The sequence below is a fragment of the Manis pentadactyla genome, chromosome 2, assembly GCF_030020395.1.
Source record: "Manis pentadactyla isolate mManPen7 chromosome 2, mManPen7.hap1, whole genome shotgun sequence".
NCBI lineage: Eukaryota > Metazoa > Chordata > Mammalia > Pholidota > Manidae > Manis > Manis pentadactyla.
Genome location: NC_080020.1, coordinates 215328095 through 215351840, shown reverse-complemented (window position 1 = coordinate 215351840; position 23746 = coordinate 215328095). Strand labels below are relative to the sequence as shown.

The 23746-nt window shown below is 45.5% G+C and overlaps 1 protein-coding gene across 1 annotated transcript in view; it reads right to left on the bottom strand.

Annotated features, from left to right (window-relative positions):
* Positions 1-23746, bottom strand: part of CIB4 (calcium and integrin binding family member 4) — a 44814-nt gene that overhangs the window by 3075 nt on the left and 17993 nt on the right. Inside the window, 2 exon segments of the mRNA XM_057497349.1 lie at positions 4702-4814; positions 4816-4841. Coding sequence (XP_057353332.1) covers positions 4702-4814; positions 4816-4841 — 139 coding nt within the window.

Here is a 23746-nt window from a genome sequence, read left to right as displayed (position 1 = left end):
GACTTAATATGTACCTTTGAATGTACATTCTGTCCTTTTCCCTCCTCCTGTCCCTTGTTCTTCCTGTCTGGATGAAGATGGCACATAAACCATCTTGTGATTGTGGGACACCAGTCCCATACAAACGATGGCAGATTAGGAGGCTGGAAGGATCAGGGCCCTTTGTTACTTGCAGGAGCTGGGCTGCCCGATGCCCAGGCTTTTTCTTTTGCTTTGGCATCAGTGCTCTCACACATAACTGAAGGCAATCCTGACTGATGCAGTTGGTCAGAGCAGTAGTTCCCTAACTGCTGCACTTCATTATCACCCAGGGAGCTTTTAAAAGGCCCACCAACCAGGTTGGCCCAACACTGTTAAATTCAATCTCTGCAGCTGGGGCCCAAAAAGCCCTAGGTCTTTAAAACTCCCCAGGTGCCTCTAGCATGCAGCCGTTTGAGAACCAGTGGGTTAGTTGAGTGCTTCTTAAACCTTAAGATGCAGAGGACACTCCTGCTCCTGGGGATCTTGTTAAAATGTGGATCCTGATTCAGTAGGTGAGCCTGGGGCCCTGAGATTCTACATTTCTAACAAGCTTCCTGGCAATGTTGATGCTGCAGATGCATGGGCCACACTTAGAGTAACGAGGGGCTAGAGCATCGAGTTAGGTCTTTGGTCTTAAGCTAAGAATGGTCACCATGTCCATTACCAGCACCATCTTCTCTTTTCTGTCTCCTCCTTTTCCTTCCTTTTATGCCTCCTCTTGTTCCTTCACTGCTACCACCATCACCTCAATTTACTGAGCATCTACCACGTGACAGGTACACCGGGCCCAGGGATTCACATGTCCCATATCTAATCCTGTTGACAGCTCTGTTAAGCAACGAATCTTCTGAGCCTGAAGAGAATTTGAATTTGTCTGGGTTCGTCTGGTGAAGCCTTGGAGTCTATGAGTCCCCAGGCATCTATTTGCACAGCTGATTTGCACGAAGGCTTTGTGTTTTTTGTTTTTGTATTTTAGCTCAAGGAGGAAGGAAACCATCTGAGGGGCCTGGAGAGAGGGACTGATACAATGGCAGTGTGGGGCACAGGTGATGTCCGGTCCTTGCTCTGACTTGAGGCGCTCAGTCTGACCTGTTGGGAGAGAGGGCATTCTCCCCAGAACATGATTTAGCTCCTGTGCCTTGAAGCCTAAAGAGAACCTGCTGCTCTTCTAGCTCCCTGAAGGCTTGGGTATTTTTGTTTGATTAGCTCTGGAAACTATGGAAAGACAACTGAGGCAGACATCTTTTGGGATATCTGCCCAGCCTCCACTTTGCCATCTCTGAGAAGTATCCCCACCCCCAGGGGTAAGTTGGAGCTGTGTTTGTTTATGTGACTCTGCATCTTCTTGGCTGTGATTGATTGGATGAGGCTTGTCACCCAACCCAAGGGCAGCTAGATCATTGGTCTGGCTGAGCCAATTAGCATCTTCTGAGACAATGGAAGTGAGAAACAGAGATGCTTGTGGCTAATCAATCAGAGTGAAGGTTGCAGGCCATGATTTGAGGCAGGTATTCTTCTTTGGCCCATAGGCACAGAGACATTTCAGATCTGCAGAAAGAGAAAGTGCACAGAGAGAAGCAGAGATGAGAGACTGGGCAGCCATAGGGAAAAAAGAAGAAAGTAGCTACATGGTTCCCTACCGCTTGCCAGCTGCATCCTAGGCCCCCAGGAGGCCTGCTTCAGTTCTGTGTTCCCCCTTCCCCCATGAGCTGTACCTCTTGGTGTTCACACTTTTGTATAATCCATACCTCCCTTTAGAGTGGGCATGAACTGTGACTTATTTCTAACCAGTAGAACTTGGCAAAAGTGATGCAATGTCACTTCTCTGATTGCAATGTGTTATATAAGACTCTATACTGCTAGCACACTGGCTCAAGAGAAGATCTCCCTAACTGTCTTTGAAGAAGCAAGTGGCCATGTTGGGGAAGGACTGTGTGTTAAACAGCACAGGTCAGCCCCTGGAAACTGAGGGCAGCCTCCAGCTGCCATCCAGAGAAAAGGCTCTCAGTTATAGACACAAGGAAATGAACTTACAGACCCAGAGCAACAACTGGAGTGAGCCGGTAAGTGGATTCCTTCCCCGGTTAGAATGCAACCCAGCCAGAACCTTGACGGCAGCCTTGTGAAATCCCAAGGAGAGGACCTGGCTAAGCTGGGACTGGACCCCTGACCCACAGAAACTGTGAGAGTATGAATGTGTGCCATCTAAAGCCACTAAATTTGTGGTAATTTATTACACAGCAGTGGGAAACTAATACAGTGCTGTTCCTCATTGCTTGCCTTTACTCAAGTAAGTTCCTGTTATTTGCAAACTGAAGGCTCAGCTAAGACAAGAACACCCAGCCTAGGCCAGCATTCTCCATCTGGAAGAGCTGCCCCATCCAGAAGAGTAATGACAGGAGGCGGAAAAGGCTAGAGACAGCACAGCAAGTGCTTCATAGTGGAAGGCCTGTCAGAGAGTAGCAGCAGCTTGTGGGCTAGAACTCCTTGGATACATTGGAAACTCTGTGGAGACCCCAGAAGTACTTGGGGCCAGGAAGAAGGAAGACAAGTGAACAGGTGGGGATACTTAGTAAGCCAACTGAATTGGGGTATGTGATTTCATTTGTACATACCCCACTTGAAGTTCACTGTAAATGTCTGTCTTATATCAGACTTAGGAGATTTGGGGCCATATTTCTTTAAAGATCTTTTCTTCCCCATTCATTCTCTCCTCTCCTTATGAGACTCCAGTTAAATATATGTTAGACCTTTCTATTCAGAATTAATGTGTCCTGTGTTCTTTTTTTCGCTCAATATATTTTCTCTCTGTTCTTTAGATGATTACTATTGATCTATCTTCAAGCTTTTGACTCTTTTCTCTGTCATCTCAATTCTCCAATTAAGCCCATTCAGTGAATTTTTATTTCAGGTAGTTTTCGATTTTATATTTCCAGCTGATTCTTTCTAATAGTGTTTATTTCTCTGCAGAGAATTCCTATCACTTCATTCATTGTAAGAATATTTTCCTTTACATCATCAGGCATGGTTTAACAGCTGTTTTAAGATACAGCTAATTTCAACATCTACATCATGTCAGAATCAGGCTCCATTCTTGAGAATGTATCATTTTTTTCTGCTTTTTAAAAAATGTTTAGTATATTGAATATTTTTTATTTGTATCTTGGACATTTCTGTTTTTTAAACTTTTTGTATATTGAATAATCTTGGATTGTATCTTAGACATTGTAAATGCTTTATTGTGGAAACTCTGGATTCTGTTATAGTCCTTCAAAGAGTGGTGAATTTTTGTTCTAGAAAACAACTGGTGGGACTTGAACTGCAAACCCTGTCACACAGCATCCTTGTTAAAATACAGTGGCAATTCAAATCTCAGTTCAGTTCTTTTATCCTTACCTGAGTTGCCTTGATACTGCCCTTGCATATATGGTTTAGAGGTCAGAAAATTATTTTGGTACATATACAAAATTTGGGCTTCATTTCTCTGGTTTTCTTTCATGGACTCTTTCTTCTTTTCACTTTCCAGGGAGAAAGTGCCCATAACTCTCTGATTCTTCAAATCAGAAAGATTGTAGGGTTCCTCTCAGTCCTGCACAATGCCATTCACCAAAAAATTTTAAAAGGTTTGGAGGTGGATACCATCTAGTACTATTTCCTTCTTCAAAGTGTCAACTCTTTGCTCCTGGTAACTTTCTAGTACCATCAGTTGATTTTTATATTTTATTTAGAGTTTATAGTTGCTATCTGTGGAAGCAACAGTTTGACAGGAACTTATCCAGCTATTCTCAGCAGGGGAATTTGTGATTTCATTTGTGTTTACTGGATACTAAGCCTGAGGACATATAAGATACAAAAATATCCTTTTCACAAATAAGAAAACTGAGCCCTCATAGTACATCTGGCTTAAAAATCCCTGCACTCCATTCTACCCAAGTCTGCTTGAGTGAGACAGGAGCAAGATGGTGTCCACTGTGCGGAGACAAGGGAGGACATGACAGGAAAGGCAGGCAGGTGAGGCACCAAAATATGCAAGCATGAATGCACAAGTCCTTCGGGGCCCAGTTTTCGTGATGAGCTAAAAACCTTGCACGTGGTCTGTTTGGAGGCTTTTTAAGATTTTTTGTTTTTTTCCTTTTGAGAATTCCAGACATAGTAGCTGTGCTAAAGGGACATGGACCCACTGAAGACTAGAACTTCAGCAGAGCCTATGGCTACCGCAGAGACCAAAAAAATCATAAGACCTCAGATATGACCTCTCTTAACCTCTTCATTTTAAAGATGAGGAAACCAAGACCCAGAAAAGTGAACTGATTTGTTTAAGATTTCTCAGCCATTTAGTGGCTGCATGAGTTCTAGTGTTCAAGTCTCTTAACTTGAGCAAAACAAACATGACTCCTGAATACCCATATGTAGTCCTTTCTCTCTCTCTCTCTCTCTCTCTCTCTGACCTACACACACCACTACTACAGAATATCAACACCAAAGACTCCATTTGCCTCTGATGGCATAGAGGGGAGGGGACCAATCCATTGGACTAGTAGCTCACAACCATTTTTTAAAAAATCTACAGTTCTCAAGAAACCTGATAATACCCATAGATATCCATGTAAACCAATGATGTATTTATTCTATGACGTGTCCCCTTTCCACCACTGGCACTCAGTCCCCCGTGGCACCCACCATAGATGCGAAAGGCGTACTCAATCTTCAGGCTGGGACAGGCCTGCTTGCTGAACACAGATGCCATGCCCAGCACATCCTCAAAGGAGAATACATCGTTATGGGAGAACACTGCAGATTCGGTCTCTGAAAGGGTTGACCTGTGGGTGAGGAGGAAGAAGAGGGGAGGTCTATCGGTTTCAGGTTAATGCCTCCCTGGCCCTTGCTCATCTATCAGAAGCACAGTCCTGTCTTTGCGAAGAAAACAATAGCAACAATCTACATCTTGCAGTAGTACTGGGTCAATAAGCCAGGATCCTGGGCATGATATACGGTACCCAGGGTGAAGGACCATGCATAACATCATTCTCCCCACTGTCATCTCCTCCTGCACACACCTTCCAAAGGCTCATTTTTTGGTTTGTTATTCTTTTTATGGTTAATTTTTCTCCATTTTATGTATAAAATTTGGAAAATACAAATGGGATAAAAATAGCTTGTCATCCACTCCCCAGAATTAGCCACTGTCAACATATTGACGTAGAAGTCTGACAGACCCAGATGTAAATCTTAGCTTTACTGTTTACTAGTGGGTGACCTTAGTTTAGATATATTATACAATCTCTTGGAGCCTAAGATTTCTCATCTACAAGATAAGATACTTCTCATCTATAAGCTCTAGAGTACTTTATCTACCTATAGGTTTGTTGTGAGGATTAAACAAGATTGACTTAGAGTTGCAGTGACTGACAAATAACACCCAACAAGTGGTAGCTATTAGTTGTTATCTAGCTACTATAAATGTTATGATCTGCACAGCAGTTCTCGTTTTAAATCAAACTGTTTCTCAAATCCGTGTCCCAAATGAGTAAGGGTCACATGATTTTAGAAACCCTAGTTCCCCTAAACTGGGCCTGGCTAGCATCGTACGTGAGAGGGCCCTTCTGATGCTGGCTCCACTGGGTTCTGGACAAACACCCAGCTGCTTCTCTACCAGCTCAGAGACAGCTCACTAAGACCACCTTGCTCATTTCCCTCCAGCCCCCAGGAATGTAGGTTGGGTAGGCTGTGGGTGGGCAGGTCTAACGAGAGTCAAAGGCACAGAACAAGCTTAAGAATCTTTAAAAGCAGTAAGTGCGTCTTAGGTACCCTCCACCTCCCTCTTTCTGTGCCCCAATCCATTCCCACCTACCAGGACTCCCTTCCCCTGATTGCTCCGGGCCCCACCCTTGCCTATTCTAAATTCCCCTGCCTGCTGGCAGGCCTTACCAGAGCCCCACTTTGCTCTGGTTTCCAGATCCTCCCTCTCCCCCAGCCCAAATTTCCTTTCCTTAGATGTACCTCAGCTAAGAAAGCTATTTGAATCTGTGAATTCACACAGCAGGTCTGAAAGGCCAGCCCATCCTCAATCTTCCAAATTTTAATTAGTTGAAACAAATCTCTGCTTGATTTTTCTGGTCCCCCTTTCATTAACAAGATAATCTCTTTAAGGCTCCAGGCTTCATGCAAAAGGGTTAGTGCCTCTGCTTTAAGCACACAATGGGCCTGTCACCTTCCACAGGGGTGTTTGAGCCCCAGCTCCAGCCCCCAGGTGCCTACGTTCTTGCCTAACACTCACTGGGTTGTTCTAGCCTCAGCTAAAGCTCAGCTCTCTGGTTTTGATTCCTCTCTTTTTGGCACATAATTTCTCTTTCATTTCTTTTCAATTCAGCTACATATTAAAATCTATAGTTTAATTTTAATTGGTACAGTAGTGTACTTTATCCACAATTTCAGTTACCCACAATCAACCACAGTCCAGAAGCAGATGCTCCTCCTTCTGACCTAATGTCAGAAGGTCAATAGCAGCCTAATGCTACGGCACAGTGCCTGCCACATTCACCTCCCGTCCTCTCATTTCATCATAAGAAGGGTGAGAACAGAACAATAAGATATTTTGAGAGAGAGAGACCACATTCACATAGCTTATTACAGTATATTGTTATAATTGTAATACATTATTAATCTCTTACTGTGCCTAATTTATAAATTAAACTTTATTGTAGGTATGTATGCATGAGAAAAAATGTATATATAAGGTTCACTACTATCCATGGTTTCAGGCATCTACCAAGGGTGCTGGAAAGTATTCCCCTGGGTTAAGGGGGATCTACTGTGTTGCTATGGATCTGAGGCGGGAGAGAGGACATGCTGTGTCACTGCAGGTGGCCATGTGGTTCTCAAACTTTAGTGAGCATACAAGTTACCTGAAGTCCATGTTAAAAACATGAATTGTAAGCTCCCACCCTCAGAGGCCCTGTTTTAGAAGGTCTGGGTGTAGCCCAGCATTATGGATTGAATTATGTCTCCTCCAAGATGTACATGTTGAGGTCTTAACCCTCAGTACCTTGGAATTTGATCTCATTTGGAAATAAAGTGTTTGCAGATATAATTAGTTAAGATGAGGGCATAGGAAGTAGGGTGGTCCCCTATTCCAGTCTGACTGGTGTCCTTACCAAAAGGGGGCATTTGGACATAGAAACACGCACTCAGGGAGAACGCCTTGTGAAGAGGAAGGCAGGGACTGGAGAGATGCATCTACAAGCCTAGGAATGCCAGAGATGGCCAGCACACCACGGGAGCTGGCACAGAGGCAGGGAAAGACACTTCCTCACAGCCCTCCCAAGGCCCCAACCCTGCAGACACCCTGATCTCAGGCTTCCAGCCCCCAGCACAGTGAGGCAATACATTTCTGTTGTTTAAGCCACGTAGCTGTGGCTTTGTTACTGCAGCCTTAGCAAACTCATACACCTAGGAATCTGCATTGTAAGTCACCTCCCCAGGTGATGGGGTTAATTTCATAGATCTATATACATTTATGTGTTCCAGGAGTAGCCAGGGTCCAGGAGAATCCGGGCCGCCCTGCCAGAACCTCCTAACAAGCTCCGCTGTGTCTGCTTCCTCCGCCCTCTCACCTCCACCCCCCCCAGAAACACTAGGTGCGACGGCCTCAAATGCACACCGATAAGGGCTGTCTACAGTGACGAGGTCAGGGTCCCACGTACCTAGCTAAGTGGCTTTACAGATTACTTCGCCAAATTTTAACTAAATTAACTCTCACAAATGGATAGGTGGCTTAACAAGATTCCTGCAAGGAAACCACGACTGAAGATAATGCTTAAAATGCAAATGCAAGTGAGCTTCTAGAAAATGTCAAGGGCAGATACCTCCCATTCTTGAAATATGAGTTCTTCTCTACGAGGCAGAAATGATGAGAATCCAGTCAGACATAACAAGAAGCCCAGCTTCAATCCTCTTCTCCTGCTTTCAGACAGGTGCAAGGCAGAGCAACAAGCTCACTGCCTAAGCAAATATCCAGCGGGGAGTGAGATACCAGTCTCCCCTTCCTGGGGGCCGCCCCCGTTACTTGGCTTTGCTGGGAGTGATGGGGGAGGGGGTGATGACTGCCAGAAAGCCAAACCACTCCTCCTTAGACCCATGTGATGTGACTCTGTTATCTACACATACACACACACCCTTATTTTACAGAGATCGGGAAGAGGGCAGCTGATGTGGTAGCTGGTGGTTATAAGAATAGTACACAGAGCACAGCATGGTGACCACAGATACTGGTGGAAGATGCGAGATGCAGGGAAATAAGCATTAGATCATATTTCACACTGTGGAATTTTTGCTAAATAGTTGAAGGAAAGGACAGATGTTTCTAACGTGGTTTTCCTAGGTTCTGTTTCAGTAATAAAATACACAAGGGACCACATTTTGTGAGCCACTAAAGGAAAGAGACAATATGGCCTGCACAGTACATTACTCTTTTAATAAAAACACTGTTCGCGGGTGGGACTGTCTGAGTAATCACTGATGGGGTGCTGCTCCGTGATGAAAAAGGTTTCTGGGTTAGGGGGCAGTGAGGGTGACATGTGAAACTAAAGCCCTGCAGAATTTCCCGCAGGCTGCTGCAGGCATGAAGTGAAATCCAGAAGTGCACAACGTACTCCAGGATGCTTTGGTGTGCTTAGTTTTTTTTAAAAAAGAGTTTAACAGAGTAAAACATTTGCAATGATTTGTAAATCCAAAGGGAAGTGACTCTGGAAATCTCTTGAATCACGTGGAGGTTTGCTTGTTATCTCTTGGCAGAGCACTTAAAACAGCCATCAAATTTCAAGAGGAATTATATGTGTTTTTTGTACAAAAAGACAAGCGTTCCAAATTTGCTGAGCTTTTTATGATGACAAGTGGCTGTTGGCAGTTAGCTACCTAGCAGATATCCACCAAAAAAGGAACTCGAATGTTTCTGACTCTTCAAGGTAGAAGTGTCTCGTTTTAACAATGAGTGAGAAAGTATTTGCTTTTCCAAAGAAACTCATGCTTTGAAAAGAATATTTTGAAAATGAGATCTTTGTTGTTGAAAACATGTAGTGCCACCTATAAAAAAAATACTTCTATCTGCAAACCTGAAAATATTAAAAACAGATTTTTCTAATCTGTCTGAAAATCACCCAACTAAAGAGTGTCAGTGGATTTTGAGTCCATTTGTTAAAAATATAAAAATGCAATGTTTTTCAATTAGCTTGTAAGCACCGCTGTCAGGGAAGATAGACACCTACAAGCTCAGTTTCAATAAAGAGCCTTAAATTGGTGGATGGGTTTGAAAATGAGTACTATAATTTAATATGTGCAGCTGATGATACATTTCTTCTTTTTAAGTCAGCTATGACAGTCATTAAAAATAAACTCAACTAGAGCCAGACCTCCAAATAGCTCCATAGCAAAGTGTCAAAGCGTGATTTCAAAGAATAGTGAAGCCTACACAACCATGTAGCTGTACCTTATACCATTGTTGTTAATTACAAGCAAATCATAAAATTGTGTGAGGAAGAAATTTTGTGATGCAAAATAAATACTATGAATTTTTAAATATTTTGTGTGAACATTAGCTTTTAAATTTCTTATTTTGTGTGTTTGTATCGTAAAATATTAGTATTGTAGTAAAGGTATAGCATTTATAAGTGAGCATATACGTATATTATGGATGCATGCTCCACATTTTTTATTTCTGGGGATGCATGGTCAAAAATATCTGGAGATCTCTGATCTAGACTGACCCCCTCATAAATCATGGATGTGGAAAAGAGGCCCTGAAGGGAAGGACAGAGACTTGCCCAAGGCCACTCAGATCTCCTGAGTGTGCCTGGCACTATTTCTATTGTGGTGCCTGGCAGCAAATAGACATTAAAGAAAAAGGTGGGAGTGGAGGCAGAACAAGTGACCATTAAAATGTGGAAAAGTTTGAAAATGGAACCCTCTTAAAATTCTTACTTTAATAAAAAGAAATCTTTGACACAAAGTGCAAAAATGGAGCCCAGACCAAAGACAGAGAAGTGCCTGAAGCCTCTGAGAGCTCTGTTGTCCAGCCGTAGTGGCTGTGCAGTGAACCTGTGGAGCCCTGGAGCCAGACAGCAGGGCAAATGCCGCAGGAGGGAGAAGCGAAGAGGTGAAGACAGCACCAGCCAGAAGACTTGGGGACAGAGGAGAAACCAGAAGGAAGAGTAGGGGGTGCTGTTCCTAAGAGGACAGCAGGGTAGATGTTGGCCACAGGGCTAGGGCTGGGTCACCAGAGCTGTGCCTGGGCCCTGGAGGCCAAGGGGCGCTGCTACTGTTTTCTGGGAGGCCCAGCAGGCATCTGCCGGGAACGTGTCCTGGGCCTGTCTCTGTTCCAACCATGGCAGCTTCCCGCTCTGCAGGTTCCCTGCCTCATGGCTTCCCGGAGAGAGACCCCAGCACACAGACCTCCTCTAGGACAAGGCTGCAGGTGCCGAGGGAGCATTTCTAAGGGCCCAGGAGAGGCTGCCTTGGTGCCTCTCCCTGCTTCCACCCTGAGCTTCAGTCCTGCCCTGCACTGGCCCTGGCTGTGTCCTCAGGTCTAACCCAGCCAGCAGCAGACAGAGCAGCTGGGGAGAGGCAGGAGACAGAGCAGGCTCATTAGTGATCACAGTTCCAGTTTACTGTATTCCAGATTTTTGTTGCTATTACTTTAACAGTCTGAAATCTGAACCAATAAATTTAGGGACCTATCCAGAGAGTTATAGCCTGCATTAAATTTCACACTCATTTAGAAGTCTCCAATCCTCCAGAGGAGGAAGAGGGTGACAAATGAAGAGCAACACTTTAATTTCAAGAATAACATGTACCCTAGCGTCAAGGTGTTCTGAACAAGGGAAAATAAACATGTCAGTATACAAATTTATACAGGTAACTCAGTGGTGCAATCTCCATTTATGCATGATAAAACTAGAGAAGATGAAAATAAACCCCAAATGCAGGGGATTTTTTTAGAAACAGAAACTACAGTTTGTTGACAAAAAGATTGCAGTCCCTGCCAAGAAATCCAAAAGTTTTTTTTAAAGATCTTCAAAAAGTTATTGAACAAGAGATTTGATTTGAAGATGAAAGTCATAGAGAAAATATTTGGTCTTTGCTTAAAAATATCTCCTCACCATTTCCCCAACTAGTGCATAGTCAAAAAAGAGCTTTTTTACAGTTGCTGGAAAAAACTCACACAAAAATACGCTAGTGACTCAATAATGACATCATTGATGCAGTTTGGTTTTCAAGATCTCGTTTTCTAAAAGAAGATGGAACAGTATTATTTCAGTTAAAACTTCTCATTGCTAGTTCAACTTTCTTAATTTTTAGTGTTATTTTTGAATACTGCTTTATTTCTGTTCATTTTGTCAGTAGTATTTCTGTTCATTTTGTCTGCTACCGACTCATTTCAAAATGGCATGATGAATGTTTATATTTTTAAAACTTTAAACAGATGTAAAGCATCTGTCAAGGAAAAGAGTGGATGGCAGTGTCTGTTGGGAGGGGTAGTGAGAGGCTAGCTCCTCCTGGGTCTTGAGTGGAGGCCTTAAGTTATTGGAGCAGACCCCCTGGGGGTGCAGCCTGAAAGCCTCATAGCTGCTCAGGACTGGGTAAGCAAACCTCATGTCCTCAGAGAAGAGGGTAACAATGTCCTTTGTTTTCAGTGCCTTTAAAAACTTCCCTCAGATAGACGATATTTATGGTCTGGAAGGCACATTATTTCTAAGGTGTTGATTCTCCTCATACTGATCCACAGAGTTAATGTGAATCTAAAGTCTTCCAGCTGATGTTTTTGTGTAGATTGACAAGCTGATCCTAAACTTTACATGACATATGGAGGATCAAGAACAGTTAAGGCAATTCTTAAGAGGAATGAGGCTGACATCCTCATACTAGATATCAAGATCTTGCCAGAGTTTTAGGGATCAACCCAGTGTGGTACCAGTGCACTGGTACTTCTCAGCAATAAAAAGTAACAAACTATCTATTCATGTAACAATGTGGGTGAAAGTATTTTGCTAAGTAAAAGAGATCCAGAGGATGTATGACATTCTGGAAAAGGCAAAACTCTAGGGCTGGAAAACAGATGGGTGGTTACCAGCAGCTGGGGGAGAAGGAAGGGGTTAACTACAAAGGAGTCTCACAAGGAAACTTTTTAGGGTGATGGATCTGTTCTCTATGGTGGCACTGAGCCGGCAGATCCATGCCTCTATGCACTGTTTAGACTCATAGAACCACACACCACACTGAGTGAAGCAAGAGGGAAAGGCTAGGTTACGTGTGGTTCAGAAACATCACTATGAACTCATGGGTATCTGTTTGCCTCTCTGAATAGATACAGAGAAATAAATACTGGCATATAGTATACATGCGTTAGTTACACACATGTATTTTCTAGCTTTGTCCACTAAGTACTTTAACATTGGAGAAACCTGGCAACAGCACCTTGAGAGATCAAGGTCAGCATCACCAGTAGGAGGCCATGGTGCTGTCATGTGCCCCTGATCTGCTGTGAAGAAAAGGGCACCTCAGGGTATTCATTGCACAAATCCACAGCCCCAGTCTAATGAAGACAACGCATCTGGCAGGAGGGTCTACAAAAGTGGGAAACCATCACAGGTGGGAGGAGCCAAAGGAGACGTGAAGATTGAATGCACTGTGGGTCCTGGAGTGGACGCTGGAACAAAGAACACAGTGAGAAAACTGGTGAAATCCAAGTCAAGTTTGTAATTTCATTAGTGTCCCACCAATTTCAATTTATTATTACTTTTGGTAAGTATTCCATGGTTATGTAAGAAAGATATAATAAGTAAATCTTGCCATAATAAATTTTGAAAGCAGTCCTTGAAAGGATTAAACTCATTTGGAGTAACAAAACTACACCCAAGAATAAAACTCAATACCATTTCATTGAATACAACAAAATTAAGCACCTAACAATGTAAAATTCACAATACTCAGCATCCAATTAAAAAACAGCATCATGCAAAAAAGTAGGAAAACATGACCCACAACCTGTAGGAAATTCAATGAATAGAAATAGATAGTAATGACACTAATGAAGAATAAGCAGTCACAAAATTAAAAAACAATTATAAATATGCTGCATGTGTTCAAAAAGTCAGAGGAAAGCATGATGAGGAAAACTACAAATCCATCAATTCAAGAAATTCACTAAAAACCCAAGCAGAGGAAATGTGAATCAAACCACACACAAGCACAGAATAATCAAATTGCTAAAAACCAGTAATAAAGAGAAAATTATTTTTTGGTGTGGGGAGGGGTATGGAATACATACATACAAAGGAACAAAGATAAAAATGACACTAGATTTCTTGTCAGAAACTAAGCAAGCCAAAGATATGGAGTGATACCTTTAACTGGGAAAGAGAAAAAAAAGAGGGACACTCATCCTCTTATTTATACCCAGCAAAAGTATCTCTCAGACCTAAAGGCAAAAGACTTCACTTCCCCATACAAAAGCTAAGAGAATTGAGCAGCAGCATACCAGAGCTACAAAAAACATTAAAGGAAGTTCGTCAGGGAGAAGGAAAATACCAGAAGGAAATGTGCACCTACATGGAGGAACACCAGAAATGATAAATATGTCAGTAAATATGAAAGACCTTTTTTCTTCAAAGAGACAAACTCACATATATAACTAGCTGGAGATTTCAATATCCCTCTGTCAATAATTGATAGAACAATAGGCCAAAAATCATTGAGAATGTAAAAGTCATGAAAAGACTATCAACCAACTTGACTTATTTGACATTTTATAGAACACTCCACCCAGTATATACTTTTTTTTTCAAGAGCACTTGGAACATGTACCAAGATAGGCATATTCTGGGTTATGAAGCACGTCTCAATAAATTTAAGAGGATTTAAATCATACAGGATATGTTCTCTGACCACACCACAATTACATTAGATATCAATAACAGAAAAATATCCTGAAAACCCTCAAAGTCAAAGAATTCATCAGGAGAATTAGAAAGTAATTTAACAAAATGAAATGAACACACAGAACATCAAAATGTGTAGTATTCAATGAAAGCAGTGTGTTCAGGACAATGAACAGTATTAAGTGCTGATAATAGAAAAGAAAGGATTTAAACGTTTATTTAAATGAAAAGGAAACGTTCCCTCACCCATTAGTGGGAGTTGGTCACTGGGGGAATAAAGAGGGTCAGAAATTCCAGGGCGATTCTAACCCTGTCTGGGGCAGTGGCTTGGAAGCCACAGGGGGATGGAGCTTCTGGGCTGACCTGAGAACGGATGAGCAGAATGCCTCTTCACAGAAGCTTCTTTTCCTTTAACCCCATTGCCCAGGAGGAATCCCTAGTTCTGGGTGTGGAAGGAGTCACTCTTCAACACTAGAGTAACTCTGCCAGGAGGTGGCAGCGTTGAGTTGAAGTCATTCAGCCAGTGCTCAGACCCAACATTAGTGAGCCCTACTTTGTGCAGGTCATTGGGTGGGGTTGTGACTTTCTGGTGGGCAGGTGCAGGATAGATATTACCACTCCATTTTACAAAGAGAGGAAGCTAAAGCCCAGAGGAGGAGGACTCAATTCAGTGCTCTGTCCACAGTGCAACTCTTGACTCCGTTGGGTATTTAATTAAATATTTTCCAAGAAAATTTCACAAAAATCACATTACTGCACACACAGAACAGGTTTGGGTATTACCTTAAATCCCATGCCCCTACCAGCTGGTAGTTGCCCAGAGAACAAGGCAGTGGAGCTGAGGGATGTGGCTTCCTTAGCTAGGGATGAAAGACACGTAACTCATGACCAGAACTTTGAGTTCTTGTGGCAAATGAGTAAGTCAATTTACTGTACATCAGGCACTGAATGAAGTCCTGGGCACCCCTTCCCCACAAGGTTGGCACCACCACCTGTGTCCTCTGTGGGACCAGCCCAGGCACTTGAAGAAGTCCCTTCAGAAACAGACACCTAGAAGTGTATGAAGCAAGTAATGAATGAATGGACAAGAGCTAGGACAGGGTAGGGTGCTGGGAGGTAGGCCTGACCAAGGGCCCAGCAGGAGAAAGCAGCCAGAAGACAGAGACAGAGGAGAAGCCAAGGTCAGACTGGGCAGGGGGAGAGATGTGGTGGGACTGCGGATGCTGTGGGCACGAGGAAACAGACCAGGCAGCCTGGCTCTCCTTCCTTCCTCATGTGCTGCCCCGAGGCTCTCCCCTCCTCCTCCAGGCTGCCGGGTTTCACCTGGACAAAAATCTTATGTAGGGAAGGGCAAAGGTGGGGCTTAACTTGGACCCTGAAGCCCCTCCACTAATGGAACAAATAGGGGAGAAAGGCAGTACAAATGTTAAATATTATTAAACATCCATGGGACCATGTGGCCTAAACCTGGCTTAGACCCACCAGGCCAGGCTCTCCACAGATTTCAGGCCCATGGGTCCTGCCTCTGCCCTAAGGAACCTTCCAGAAGAGTTACCTGCTAGCACAGAGGAACTCAGGGGACTGCACGTCTCAGTGTTTGGGGTGGCCCAGGGGCCTGACTCTGTGAGGTGGGAGGCTTGATATCTCAAAAGGACTCAAAGGAGAGAAATTCTGGTGGGAAGAGGGTGTGAGGGGCTGTCTTGACAATGGGTTTCAGCCCCGGGCAAGTTCACTGTGGATTCAATGAGGCCAAGAAATGACAATGGAATGTTCTTGGGGTGAAAGGGTTTATACCCCACTTCATTCCCACTGTGGCAGGTCAATCACTACAATCCCACCCACTCAGAGCAAGTCTGCATGCAGCAAGCCAGTCTTTGCCTCTGGGCCTCTGCCCCTGCAGCTGTCTCAGTCTCTGTCCTCTGCTCTCCTGCAGCATGTGGCCAGGCCACTACGTCACCCAGAGCACTGGGCGGAACTCTTTATATAGAGTCAATAGCTATGTATTGCCCACACATGTGTAATGAGCTAGCTGACCAGGGCCAGGTGAGAATCCTGGCCACAGGCATCTTCACTTTATCCACGGGGGCAGACACGTTGAGAATCTAACACTGCATCACTTCATTTTGAGTTAACTTTAGAGAAACACAGAAGCTAATCCACGGGCTATGCGTCTGAGTCCCATAGGGAGCTTTAATCAAAGTCTGTATCCCTTAACCCTGAGTCAGCACCTGTAGGGGTAGGCCCTAGCGTGTATCTACGCAAGCCGCCATTTACGTGGTCAAGCCTCAGACTACGCTAAGTACCCTGGTCAAAGTCACAGTGCGAATCAGTGGCAGGGACGTGACATCAGAGGCTGCCTCCCCCCTTCCCTTCCGGGACACAGCCTCCCACCCTGCCACAACGCAGGTGTGGAGAAGCAGTGGACAGCGCAGGTGGCCTCCAGCCTCATCCCCGGGCAAACGCCTAACCTGAAAAGGTTTGTTTTCACAAAGCTGCCTTTTCCTGCCTCTGGCTCCCCCACCCCCACCGTGATCCAGTAGGCTGCGGCCAGGCCTCGCACAGGGAGGCCAGGTACATGGCCCACGTGGGACCTCGCTATTTCGTGATCCACATTGCCCACAGTCAGTTCCACCTGTGACAGACTGTCTCCTACAAACATGTCCTTTAACTGCTTTCCCTCTTACAATTTCTGCCAGATTTATTTAGGAAATGTTTCTATTTACCACCTTAGCCTTTCTGATGAAAACCACTTCTCCCAGAGTACCAAAAAAGTGCTGTTCTTGAACGAATGGTTCTGTAGTTCGATCCTGCGGCTTTGCTGTTTTATTGAACTACTAGGATAAGGAGGGGAAAAGTTGCCATTGACATTTTAAAGCAACGGGCATCTGGGGAGGTGGGTCCTGTGAGTGGGAAGACCCCTGTGCTCCAGGTAGCCTGGCTGGAGAGGGGAGCTCTCTGCCCAGTGGAGGAGGGAGGGAAATGGGGATCCCCGAATGCCCTCTAGGAGGTGGAGGGTGAGGAGGACAGATGGAAAGAAGGGCAGGAGAGGCAGCTGATGTCAATGCTCCAAAACCAGCTCCTTCCCAGGCTTCAGCAGTGCTGACCCAAATTCATGCAGCACTTGGCTTCGAGTGGAGTCTTTGTGGAAATCAGTGAGGAGGTCAAGGGCTTTATTTGAGTAGATAGGAAGTGAAGCAGATGTGTGGGAGATGGAGGCAGAAGGGATATGAGGGAGACAGAAAAGCCCCTCTTCCTTGTCCTTTACAACCCTCCCACCATCCTACAACAGAAAAAACAGAAGAATGAGGGAGGGTACCTCACAGAGCATAGAATTAATTGGAGGGAAGGTGGTTCACTGCCATTTCAACTTGACTTTTGGAGGCAGGAAGATCCTCAGGTGCATCAGGGCTCCATGGGTATTGCAGCAGGATTGTTTTGTCTTTTTTAATGCTGTTGCATTAGTGTCAACCTGCGGCTCAGACCGGGAACCCAACACTTTCTATGCTATTCTGTGGAAAATGCAGAGTTCCAAACAGCTGGTATAAAAACCTGTTAAAACCCAATCTGTACCTGTATTTTAAAGGCAGTTTGTGCAAAGCAGCAGACTCTGACCTGATGCGGTCACCCAGGGCAAGTCCAGGCTCAGGACAGTTTAGGAAACCCCAGACTGTGAGCTCTTCTGCTTCTCACGGGAGCAGCGGGCTGCGCTTTGCGCACAGCCTCCTAGTTCCGGCCTGCTGTTTACAAGTAGCCTTCCTGTCGGCAAGCAGAAGGGTTCTTAGATGGTGTCTGGGCTGCTTTGCAGCTGTTCAGGGACACCCACCCCAGGGCACCCTGGGAACATGTTCCCCTGTGAACTCTGTAGGATGTGTATCTTTGCCTCAAGACAACAATTTCTCTTTTATCAACACATCTAAGCAACAACAGTTGATCTATTTCACCCCTCACTTTGAATCAACTGATAAAAACTGAAACGGGCTCACACCCCAGCCCAGTAGCTGCTACTCTCTCCCTCTGTGATCCTCAGTGATTCCTTATTAACACCACAAAGTCCAAACAAAAGTAACTCAAAGGTCTTTCATTGTTTCAGTCCCTGATATTTAAGATTATTGGACTTTCAAAATTCCCAACTTCCTATTCTTCCCTTTCCCCTTTATCCTGGGAACATTGCCCCAACAGCAGGCTGCCCTTGACTGCTAAGAGCCCAGCCAGCCAGCCATCATTCATCATCACCCAGGCATCATTAATGAGCTACTGTCAGTGCAGACTGCTAGGCACCGCACCTTATCCACGCTTTCCCTTGGGCCCAAGAGAAACAGGAAGGAAGGAAAGAAACCGGTGCTGGTTAAACATTTACTGCCCATCCGGTGCACTGTCTGCCACATTCACACGTGTTACCCATTCATTCTTTATAACCCAAATGGTAACTATCGCTAAGTTCATTGCGTAGATGAAGAAAACCAAGGATCAAAGAGGTTAAATAATTTAACCAAATAAGAGGAAGAGCAGGCTCTGATCCCAGTCTGTCTGACCCTCAAACCTGGGCTCCTTCCATGGACTGTGTCCCAGGAAGATGCCGCATCAAAATGGAAAAATGCACGTGGAGATGTCAAGTTCTTGGATCAGCAGGCAGGCCCAGGCTGAGAGCCAAGGAGCATGTTATTACTGATGCTGCTGCCAGCTCATGGAGGACCAAGGGCAGGAGTGGAAAATGTCCCCTGAATCCTGGCATTTGGGGGGGTGGCAGGATGAGCTGACTCTGGGTCTCGGAGGTGACGTGGAGTTCAGCACTTAGGTCCACTACAGCTCCCTCCAAGATGGTACCAGCGGGACAGCAGTGCAGGAGGAGGAGACCTGGGCTTACGGCTGGTCACAGACTCAGCAGGAGATGCTGTGGGAGCGGAAGCAGCCTGAGGCCACCCTGCCAGCAGTGCTGCAGCCCCCGCATGGCTCATCTGGGGGAGTGCTCGCCCAATGTCCTCAAGGAGGATGGTGGAAATGGACTGGACCCCAACACATGCACAAGTGCCTATTGAAAATCCACGTGCAAAATGACCTTTATGAATATATGGCAACTCGTAGAGAAGTCTAATGATGTGCCACTGGGCTCTGTCGTTAATCATGGACTTCAGTTAAAGCATATTTAAGAGCCCATGTTTTTTATTTTGTGTTTTTTTTCCCCTTGAAGCATATATGTTTTTTACATGTCGCTACATTCAGTATAATTATTATTTTAATGTCTGCATAGTTTAAATTCCCAGAGTGGACGGCCCTATCTATCTAATGCCTCCAAGGAGAACCTGCAAATCCAAAGAAAATATTTTAAAACAAAGAAACAATACACTGAAGCTGTTTATTGCAAAATTATTTATAGTACCAAAAAAAAAAAAAAATCCCAGACTGGAAATAATGTTACTGTCCTGCAATGAAAGGATGGTTTAGTAAATCGGAACTCAATGCAATTACACCCATTAAAATGATAATTGCACAGATTATGTAGCAACATGAAAAAACATTTATGCCTCATGGTTAAAAAAAAAGCACAAAATAAAAAATGTGTCTCTATGAGCAACTTTTTCCTGAACGTATCTCCTCGGGCAAGGGAAACAAAAGCAAAAATGAACAAGTGGGACTGCATCAAGCTAAAAAGCTTCTATACAGCAAAGGACACCACCAGCAGAACAAAAAGGCATCCTACAGTATAGGAGAATATATTTGTAAATGACATATCTGACAAGGGGTTAACATCCAAAATATATGAAGAACTCACACGCCTCAACACCCAAAAAGCAAATAACCTGATTAGAACATGGGCAGAGGATATGAACAGACAATTAACCAAAGAAGAAATTCAGATGGACAACAGGCATGTGAAAAGATGCTCCACATGGCTAATTATCAGGGAAATGCAAGTTAAAACCACAATGAGATATCACCTCACACCAGTTAGGATGGTTAACATCCAAAAGACTAGGAACAACAAATGCTGGCGAGGATGCGGAGAAAGGGGAACCCCTCTACATTGCTGGTGGGAACATAAATTAGTTCAACCATTGTGGAAAGCAGTATGGAGGTTCCTCAAAAAACTAAAAATTGAAATACCATTTGACCCGGGAATTCCACTTCTAGGAATTTATCCAAAGAAAACAAGATCTCAGATTCAAAAGACATATGTACCCCTATGTTTATTGCAGCACTATTTACAATAGCCAGGATATGGAAGCAACCTAACTGTCCATCAGTAAATGATAAAGAAGATGTGGTACATATGCACAATGGAATACTATTCAGCCATTCAACCATAAGAAAGAAACAAATCTTACCATTTGCAAGAACATGGATGGAGCTAGAGGGTATTATGCTCTGTAAAGTAAGTCAAGCAGAGAAAGACAAGTACCAAATGATTTCCCTCATTTGCAGAGTATAATGATGAAGCAAAACTGAAGTAATGTAACAGCAGCAGACTCAGAGACTCCAAGAAGGGACTAGCGTTACCAAAGGGGAGGGGTGTTGGAGGGCAGGTAGGGAGGCAGGGAGAAGGGGATGGAGGGGTATTATGATTAGTATACATGGTGTGGGGGGGATCATGGGGAAGACAGTGTAGCACAGAGAAGACAGGTAGGGACTCTGTGGCATCTTACTACACTGATGGACAGTGACTGCAATGGGGTATGGGGGGGGACTCGATAATATGGGTGAATGTTGTAACCACATTGCTGCTTCTCATGTGAAACCTTCATGAGAGTGTATATCAATGATATGTTAATAAAATTTTTTTTAAATGTATCTACGCTCATCTACAGTGACGTAAAATAAAGTGTGCCTGCGGGTTGGGGAAAGGTGGCAAAAGAAAATAGAAAACGACAGTTTTGGTTAGGGTGGTTGGGGGCTAAGAGATTAGTTTCAGAAAATGCATTTTAATTCTGATAATACAATTTTAACAATAAGTAAAAAGCAAGTTAAAAAAGAAAGTATACTTCAGAGACAATTTACTAAGCAAGCAAACAAACTTTCCTGCCCAGAGAATTGGAAACAGGCATTTCTGCTTCTCTTTTCTGCTTTACCCTTGGGTCCAGGGCTCCACCCGGGGGCAGAGCTGGCCTCGGCTTCCAGACCCACTGAGGGGCTAGTGCGCTTGGCTTTTCCTGCAAGGCCTGGCAGGACATACTCCGTGAGAGAGGACATTCAGTAGGAGGAGGCCGCAGTTCCCCTCATGGTCTCTGTCTACCTTTCCAGATACGTTCCAAAGTACCTGGCCACAGGCTGGGAACTAGCAAGTAGTGAGCATTTTTCCTAATAATTCCACCAAGTTTTAAGAGTGTTGTCAGCTCTCACCATCCAACTCTTTTGGTTTGCATGACTGGGAAGGCAGTGGTCCCAGCCTCCCTTTCTCCCCGGGGTCCCTGCTGGCTGAGAGGCCTCTCTAAGGGCGATTGCACTTGAAGATGGAAGTGGGGCTACCTCAACTGCCTGGTCCTGCTAGGCAGCCTACCCTGTCCTTGGCGAGTCTGCCGAATCTCAGAGGCCATTTGCCTCTGAGGGGGCAGAGAGCAGAAGCAGCAGGCCAGGACGGCACTGCCTGTACACAGAAGGAACCACTGGTCCCTGCTGCAGAGCTGCCCCGCCAGCTGCTCTCCCTGACCTCCCCCCAAGAAGCAGGGCCGCTGGAGTCCTTGGGGCACTCCCAGGGAGCGGCCCTGGATCATCAGGGAACAGGGCAGGATGAAGTAGGTGCCTCCAGACATCTCCAGAGAACCTTATTCTAATCTTTGCCTTTTCTGCATCAGGAGAAGTGGTGTGCTGGCCCCGGCACTTACTTCACTTCCCCTTGATACCGGGTTGGCACTGGGCTGGCCTGCTGGGAGCACGTCCCTGGCATTTGCCCTCAGGCAGAAAGGGGAGGAGGTTGACCCCTCTCCGAGAGCCTGAAGGGGCTCAGGACGCAGGGACTTGCAGCAGATGGAAGGACACTGATCAGCTCTGCTCCTAGTCTCTACTTCTGCTTCCCGGGCAAGTGGGCCAGGCCACCTGAAGCCTGAGCCCCTGCACCTTGTTCCAGCCTGCTCATGCTGGACAAGGGCACCTGAACCAACCTCAGCATGACTCCCCTTCTCACTTTAGCGCTGTCTTTGGGCCAAGTCTAATCCCTTCTCCACCCACCAGCAAATACGTACAGAAGGTTCTGTTCTGCCACACCTTTTTTCAGGTGGAACACCCCTGTTTCTTAGCTGTCTTCCCAGTGGTATGGTTTGGGCCCCTCCAGCAGCCTGATGGCATTCAAGGGATGTTGCCCCCTGCTCTATAAGCCCATGGTGTGAGGTTGATGCTCACACCTAAGGACTACCCCCACCCCTGTGGGGTTCCACAACTCCGAGAGGCTCAACCACTGCCTTCCTCCAGAGGCCGTTCCTCTGTGAAGCCTGCCTAAAAGGCCACTTGCATTCCTGGAGCATTCTAGCAATTTTACATCCATACTCTCATCCAGCTTCATAAAAACCTGAGGTAGGCAGGGCTGCTATCATTAAGCCCATCTTTCAGGTGGGGAAAACTCAGGTCATACACAAACTGCAAATTCTAGTCCAAGACTTTCAACCACAAGCCTGATGAGCCTGGGAGACTTGAAGGCCTCAGTCCTGGGGGTCTCAGAAGGGGCCTGTGGGTCTGATGCCAGAGCTAAAAGGAGGGGAAGGTCCCTCTGTGATTGGGTCTGCACTGGGCCTGTCCTGTCCTTCTGCACCTAGGTGAATGGATCCCTGCACCCCAGCATGGTGGCACCCAGGGGCCTACAGCTCCAGGCAGGCAGCCCAATGCCTACCCCTACACTGGTTGCTCGTGCCTCTGGGCAGCTCTTCAGAGTGTATTGTCCCTGTGGAGGCGGCAGCAGTCTTGAGGCCTGCAGAGCATAGAAAATCCTGGGAACAGAGCCCCGGCCAGCCTGGCCAGCACCTCATTAGGGGGCCCAAAGCAGGGAGGGGACACTTGAAGAACAATGTTGTTTATTTTTCTATTTTTAAACAAGTCTGAGGTCTCTGGGGGCACAAATGAAGTTATCAGAAAAGACATGAGTAGAATAAAGCCTCAAGCCAGCAGGCTGAGAAGAACCCTTGGGACCAGGACTCTTGAAAAGTTGAGATGGAGTTTATCTTGTACTCCACAAGCACAGGTCCAAGCCCTGCAGCCTGTTCCGGCTGTGATGCTGGGCAATTCGCGAACAAGCAATACTTTTTAAATGATCCCATCTTAGGCAGCAGGGAGGGAAGATGATCCTCCTCTGGAAGAAAGTCCGGATTCACTTCTCAGATTGGCCTTGGGGCCACGGCCACAGGGCCACAGGCCTGGGTTCCCAGTGGGCAGAGCCCAGTGCAGCCGGTACATACTTGGTATCCAGTCCCAGCCCTTGTTGGGGTAATCCCACCTCTTGCCGAAGCCTCCATTTCCTCATCCAGCAACAGGCCTGGCCATTCTTGCCTGGACTCCCAGGTCACCTCTCCTGGGGGAAGCAGTGACATGATGTGTATGCCTAGGGAGGGCTGGGACACTCCTCTCACTGAATCCTGCCGAGGCCCTGCAAAGGGGACTTGTCGTTCCCACCTTAAAGTAAGGAAGCCTACCTGCCTCCCAAGTGCCCCCAAGGGTAATCCGGTGTCTGCGCTGGGGAGCTTTGAGGGAAATCGTAAATCACTGACAGAACAAACTAAAGGCCTGGGTGGGTTTGGCTGGCTGAGAAAGGCCTCCCAGAAGTGGGCCGTGTGGTAAGAAGCAAGGAGAGCAGGTCTTGTGGTCACTGGTCCTGG